Here is a 7,326-nt window from a genome sequence, read left to right as displayed (position 1 = left end):
TGGCTCAGAAAGGTGATGTCTCAGATCATATAATTGCTCTATATACAAACTTGAGAACCTGCTGTATGCACATCTGCCATGTGTGCACCATGTGTGCACCAGGACAGAAACCCTACCATGGCAAGATGGATGCTTCATCCAGATGTCACATCCCCCATCCCCCTTAGGTGGTGCATCCTGAGGCTGAGCCAAATAAACAGTAGGCAGCTCTGGCTCCCAAGAGAATGAGGGGCCCTGGGAAACACTGCTATACTTGGAGCAGAGGACTGGCTAGCCCTTAAGATATGGTAGCATACAGGAGCAGCTTACCCAGTATAGGTCTTGGCTCAGCACTCCAGATCCTTGAAAGATGAATGTGAAGTCCCAACATCCAATGTGACCCTAGAGGAAATTCTTTCCCTCCAACTTCTTAAGATAATTTGAAGGCTAGTTTAGTTTTTTAGTTGCTTGTTTGTTTGTTTGAGACAGGCTGTCACTACACAGACTTAGCTAGCCTAGCACTCACTATGTAAACCAGGCTAACTTTGTACTAACTTTGTACTAACTATGTACAGAACTCAGCCGCCTCTGTCTTCTAAGTGCTGGAATAAAGGCATATGCTGCTATCCCTGACCTTGTTTGAGGCCTTATGGTTAGCTTTGCCAACCTGACAGCCTGAAATCACCTGGGAAGACGGTCGCAATGACACATTGTATTGGTCTGTGACTTGTCCAGCATGTGGGAGCATTGTCTGAGTTAGGTTCATTGATTCTGAAAGCCCAGCCCACTATAGGCAGCTTCATTCCCTAAGCATGGGGTCTGACTGTTTAAGAGTGGAGGGCCGAATTCAGCACAAGTAAACAGGCAGTCTTTCTGCTCTTGACGATGGATGTAATGTGATTAGTTGTTTTAAGCCCCTGCCTTGGCTCCACACAGTGATGGACTAGAACCTAGAATTCTTCACTGAATAAACCCTTTCTCTCCTAAGTAGCTTTGGGGGGAGGTGCAGGGTATTTTATCACAGCAGCAGAAAGGACATGCCTCATGTATTTATGATCCAGACACCATGAGACCTGGAAGGCAGACAGCTGGAGGGAGCATCAGTGATACAGAGGAGGGGCCAAGAGTCCCAGATGATGAAGCAGAGCTATGTCCGTAGCCATAGCAAATTCAGCTCTGTGAGTGCCCCCAACTGTGTATCAGCAAAGACGGAAGCTGGGGTCAGGAAGGGCTGTGCAGATCTTCCTATCACCACGCCCTCATCTGTGAGCTCCTAGAGGCAGAATCTACCCTCACAGCCTCAGAACCACTTGGCGCACACAGATGTCTGGCCAGGCTTTACACAGATGCTAGAGACGCTGTTCTGTAGCTATTTGGGACAGAATGTTCCCTGTGAGTAGGAGGGAAGGTGGAGACTCAGCAGGATCTGGCCATGGGGCCACACCCTTGAACTTCTTGGCTGTGGCTCAGCTCCCTCTCTCCTTGTAGACAGGCCTTAGAGAGCACTGATTAAGTACCTGGCTTCCTGTCCCTGGGAGCTTGACTCTGAGACATACCTAATATTTGCCCACCTTCTTGACAGAGGAACTCACTTTGGTGGCACAGACCAATGTCAACTGGTGTGTGACTCTGCCTGGAACATGGAATCGCATTCACCACAGGGCCACATTTGAGTTCCCGCAACTCCTCAAACATGTGGCTGTCCTTTCTGAAACAGCCAGTGGCCTGTGGCCAGGGAGATGGAGAAGGGACACGGTATGTCAGTTGAGCTAGCGTGATGGGGAGGCCAATTTGAGGGCACAATCGGCAAGCTGGGGGAACAGGGGCTTCCTGGACAGCCTTGAGCCTGGGGAGCAAACCTTCCCTGAAGCTGGTGTTAATGACATTCTAACTATCTGATCACTCAGTCCCTTCTGTGGTTGATGCTCACCTGAGCTCAGTCTCTTCAGTCTGGTAAAGCTCATGCTGGGACCTTTGACACTTGCTGCCACTCCCTGGGATTGCCTAGCCTTTGCCTACAAGGTCTCCTCTGCCTTCAGCTTCCTTCCCTACCCAAAAGGCAGGCTCTGCCCTTTCCTTTTCTTAGCTGAAGTGCCACCCCCTCCAAGAGGCTCTCACATGCTGCTTGAAATAGCCATTATTTCGCATGCCATCTTCTTATGATGTTTAATTTCCTACTTGATAACTCATTCTGGAGCCTTGATGCCCTATATTCCCACACTGGACCAAGGGTTTGTCTCTGAGCTCTCAACCGCATGCTTTTGAAAACTACTTTAAAAATAAATTTCTAGAAAGGCAAGGTTAAAAACGCAAAAGGCCCGACCCCCCCAATTTTATTTTACCGTAATCATAAAATAACTGTGAGAGAAGAGGCTCGCGCTCCAGCCCCACGGGGCAAGCTGACCTAGAAGACTGGCCTAAGGACTCTTCACAATGAAGGGGCAGTGAGCTTCCTGTTTCTGGGAGCACAGCTTTGAGCAATGCTTGGGGAGGAAGTTGTTTTGGGTTTTGCAGAGGCCTGAGGAGGCTGACCTCCAGTTGCCCAAAGTGTGATCTACCTTACCTGCATCCCCTTCCCTTGTTCTTCTGGCTTCCTTGATACCCTGCCCATGTTGGGAGGATAACCTCCACACCTAAGGGCTGCTTTTAAGGAGCCTAAACAGCTAATATACGGTGTGGACAGACAAACACTAGCTCACAGTCAGGATGGATGCTGCCTCGTTGGGAATCAGATGACACTGTTGGACATTTCTGCACAGTTGAAGAGATGTCCTAAGTGAGAAGGAGCCTAAACAGAAGTCGGAGTTCCAGCCAGTGCAGTGAGGGAGCGGGAGAAAGAGATCCCCTCCTCTGTAGCAATAAACTGTCTTTGGTACTGGGCTGTGTCCACCTCATACTCTTCCTCTTCTTCTTCTTCCTCCCCCTCCTCCCTCTTCTCCTACTCCACCTCTTTCTTTCTCATCCTGTCCCTGCTTCTCCACCACATCCCCTAAAGTGAACATTCCATCTAAATTGTTCTGCCAAGACTTGGAATTTTTTTTTCTCCCAGCACTGGGAAATTATAAATAACTCCTGTATTAGAAGAAACAAACAAAACCAGAAGCAAACTCTGAGTCCAGATGCTCTTGTGTGGGAATGGGCCTCCAGCCCACCAGCAGGGCCTCTACACCAGGAACCCAAAGCCCCCAAGCAGGGTGGAGCCTGCTCCTTTCACTAAAGGCCACTTGGCCTGACTGCTTGATATAACTTGATGTAGAGACGTCACCAGGGCCAGGCAGTCCTTCCTTGCTGTCACCTACTGTTGACAGAACTTCTGCCTAAAACTTGCAACTTACATAGGGACCAGCTGGAAGCCCAGGTCACATGTGCCATATTCCAGGAAATCCTCTCAGATTTTCAAGAGAGAAGTAGACAGTATCTTTCTGGGAGGGGAACAGAGAGAAAGGCAGGCTGGAGGCTGTTTAAACTCCTTCCTGACACTGCTTCTTTCATATTTTCCATGCTTACACTCTACTCCTGTGCATCCCTAGCGGCTGTCATAGAAACCAGAGACGCTGTGGCCCTTGGAGTGAGGCACAAGGACAGTCAGCATCCAGGCTACTTCTTGGAAACCAGGCAGACCTCACTAAGTGAGGTGCTGTGACTTCCCATCCTGGCGCTGAGCAAGAAAGACAGCTGGAGGGTTTTGGGGGTGGAGACCTGACCTCCCACCTTCCCCGGGATCACCTCCTTCTCACAGCCTGCCGGGGGTCACCTTTTCCACCTGATTCTCAGACTCACTAAGGCGGTTGAGCTCGTGCAGGCATCGTGTCCCGCGCCCCCTCCCCGGCTTCCCTGGCGCACGGTGCAGGGCGAGGCCGGACACGGGGACAGGAGGGGCAAAGGCTTTATTCGCTGTCGCGGGCGAGGGCGCGCCAAGCAGGACGGCCGGCTTCAGAAGGAAAGGCGGCGGCGGGCTCCAGCAGCACCAAGCCGGGTGGCCGACCGGCGCCCGCGTAGCTAAGCGCCAGGCGCTCCAGGCGCCGCTTGCGCTCGGCCGCCTGCGCCGTGGCGTGCAGGGGTCGCAGCAGCGCGGGGGGCGGCGCGCCGGGGCCGCGCAGCAGGAAGTCGAAGCCCGCGCGGTCCCGCGGGTCGTAGAAGAGCGGCCCGGTGGCCGGGTCCGGGCCTGGCGGCCAGGCGAACGGGAAAGGCAGCGTGAAGTCCTCGGTGAGCACGCGGATAGCGAAGTCGTCCTCTTTGCCCAGAGCGCGGTAGGCGCGCCCGATGCCGCGGAAATGCGCCTCCCAGAGCTGCGCGTCGCCGCCGTAGATGTCGGGGAAGCGTGGCGCCGGGGGCGCAGCCGGACCTGCGGCGGGCGCGACAGTCAGCGGGGATGGAGGGGGTGGTCCCACACTTGTCCCCGACGTGAGGAGACTGAGGGACATGGAAGGAGAGGCCACTCGGCCAGAAGAACCAAGTGAAGGCCAATGGAAAATGAGAACTGGGCCCATCTCAACCCCGAAGAGGGGCCTGCCTTCATCCCTGACCCTTCTCCAGCCTCCTTGTCACCTCTCCCTCCAAAGGGGAAGTTGTCCACTTTCCTGTGAGACAGCATCTGCAGACTGTGGAGGCCTGCAAGGTCCTAAGAGTATGAGAAGGTCAGGCCACTGGGCAGAAAGTTCAAGATGGGGAGGAGGCTAGTTAGCCAGGAAGCCCTGGATAGTAGGATTCACCCAGCAGGTGGCGGTGGCAACAAGCAGCGGTTGGGGCAGGAGGTGTCTGAGTCACTCAACAAAAGCCACACTGACTACTGTGGATACAACAGAATATGAGCCTGGCCTAGGGTCTTGGGCTTGGTTCCCATGAGGAGGAAGTAAGAGTAAGGAGAGTGGAGCTCTCAGATGGAGATACGGGCGCAGGAACCTGGCATGGCAGCAGATGCTGGTCCCCCAGGACGGGGCCAGTCTCAGTGTCAGACTAGAAGATACATGGGTTCCCACATTCCATTTTGCTACAGGCAAAGGTCTAAGGACAGGACAGTCATGTGGGAGGGCTACAATAAACCCACACAGTGCCACAGCCATGCCCAGGAGCCTCTGTTTTTCTTACATAGTGCACTTACTGAGCACCAGCTGTGTGCACTCAGACTCTGGGCTAGGTAACTGTAGCCACGGGCCAGACATCAAAGCCTTCGTAGATAAACAAATGCTTTCTTGAGTCAGAACCTTGGGCAGCATGAGGGGTGTTAGGCCAGGAGGAGAGATGAACTGGAGGTGACCCACCTAGCCCAGTGGAGAGAGCCAGGACCTGAAGGGCAGCACCCATACTCTACAGCTCAGAGGACCGCTGAAATCCCTGCCCCCATCCCTGCAGCCTGTCTGTCTCCCCAGCTGCCTTACAAGTCCCTGTCTTACTGCTCAGTACAAGGCTGGGGTACAGCCACAGAAGGGGCCATGGGAAGTTTTCTGAGGTGCCGGTAGAGACAAGCTTTGGAGAAAAGAGGGCTGCAGTGAGTCCTGGGAGAGGAGACAGTCCCAGGTGAGTACCCTTACAGAGGTACAGTAGGAAGAGCAGCAGGGAGACTGGTAACATAGCAGCTGCCTCTGGCCAGGACAACAGTGAGAGGAGCCCTGCTTCTGAAGATGTCTTGAAGCTACTTAGTGTGGAGACATGGAGTGGGAGCCCCGTGGAGGAGGGAACCGGGGGGCCACCACTTGCTAGAGAGGGGCAAAGATAAAAGAGAAGCAACCGAGGCCAAGGAACGGAGAGTTTGATTTGGGATGGGTTGGCTTGAAGCCTTCAGATGGGCTGGAGACAGACCTGGGGAGATGGTATTTAGAGCCTAAAGAGTGGATAAAATCACTTGAGGAGGGAGGGGAAGAGGGAAGGAAGGGAAAAGGGAGAGAGAGAGGGAGGAGTGGAGTGGAGGAGAGGGCAGAGGGAAGAAGGAGAGGAGCGGGGAGGAGAGGAGAGGAGAGGAGAAGAGAGGAGAAGAGAAGAGAGGAAAGAAGAGAGGAGAAGAGAGGAGATTCAGAGCGAAGCCTGGGCCATCTGTCCTTGCCAGGTCAGAGAGAAGAGAAGCCAGTGAGGGGACCAAAGAGAAGACAGTGATGTAAGAAGCAGACTGGGCCAAGTCCCATGCTACCAGTCGGTCACATCAAATGAGGCCTGAGAGCTGGCCTCAGATTTAGCATCATGGAGGACATCAGTGACCTTGACCTGGGTTGCTTCGGAGAAGTACAGAAATTAAGCCCGATTAGAGCACCATCAAGAACAAAATGGGAGAGAAGTAACCTTCCGGCAGAGCTTTGTTATAAACAAGGAGCAGAGAGAGAAACTGGGTAGTACCTACAAGGGGAGTGAGGTTGAGAGAGCCTCCCAACTCTGTGGTAATGGTTGAGGAAATCAGAGGGTGGCTTGGGTGTGGCCGTGTCAGAGAGAAGGGTGAGCAGCTGTCCTTGGCTGCGTGTGGATAACGTGGACAGAGTCAGGGGTCAGTGGGGGTGGGGCAAGTACCTGAGTCCTATGATGGCTTCAATATCATGGGGGGAGAGGTTCATAGCCAGCATCTGGGGCCCAGAGAGAAGGAACCTGGCTGTTGCTAAGAGAGAGACCAGGCAAGCAAGAGAGTAGTCAGGAGCTTGGCCTGGTGGAGGCACCCTTCAGGCAGCTATGAAGAAAAGGTGAAGACCTGGTTCTTCCAGCCCAAAGGACACAGACAACGGAGTGGGTAGCATTGGGGCAGGGGGTGCCAAGCAAGGACAGGAAAGAGGGCTGGCTAGGTGGGAGGCAAGACACAGCTGGGAGTGCAGGGAGAAAGCTAAAAACAGAGGGTGTGTTGCCCCCAAGTGGGGCAGGAGCTTCCTCAAGGGAGCAGAAGAGAAAAGAATCCTAAGGTGGATATAGGGGAGCTGGAGCCACCATGCTGGCCAGGCCTTGACCAAGCTTGAAGTAGATGAGTCAGGCCTGAGCCGCTGGAAGGGAAGAAGTCAGCAGGATGATAGAGAACAGTCATTGAACAGAGAGGGTGGTGTCCCTAGTGGGGTGGAGGGCTAGGGTCTTAGAGGGCTGCAAGGAGGTGTGACCAGAACAAAGAAGGTCCTATTTGCTCTCCCGGACTTCCAGGGCAAGGGATGGGTAGAGGAAAGAACTCGGAGGAAAAGACTGAAGTCCTCCACTGCCTGGGCCCCACCCCCACTTTCTAGAAGAGTGCTGGTGCGCTGCTTCCTGTTCCCACATTCTCAGAACCTGGCCCCCATACACACACACTTCTCATCAGACATCAGATCCACATGTCTCACCTGGAGTGGTGACAGGGGGCGGGGCCAAACCAGTGGGGCTGAGGTCACCGGAACAAGGGGAAGCCAT

General features: G+C 53.9%; 1 protein-coding gene across 1 annotated transcript; it reads right to left on the bottom strand.

Moving 5' to 3' along the window:
* Positions 1 to 3,866: 3,866 nt before the first annotated feature.
* LOC308437978 (uncharacterized protein C8orf90) lies at positions 3,867 to 7,326 on the bottom strand (the record flags this gene model as incomplete). Its single annotated transcript, XM_080939240.1, has 2 exons — positions 3,867 to 4,324; positions 7,260 to 7,326. 2 exons carry the CDS (start codon positions 7,324 to 7,326, stop codon positions 3,867 to 3,869), a joined length of 525 nt encoding a protein of 174 aa, XP_080795366.1.

This window comes from Micromys minutus (assembly GCF_963924665.1).
Source record: "Micromys minutus genome assembly, chromosome: 27".
NCBI classification, from domain to species: Eukaryota; Metazoa; Chordata; class Mammalia; order Rodentia; family Muridae; genus Micromys; species Micromys minutus.
This window is presented reverse-complemented; position numbering and strand designations above follow the sequence as displayed.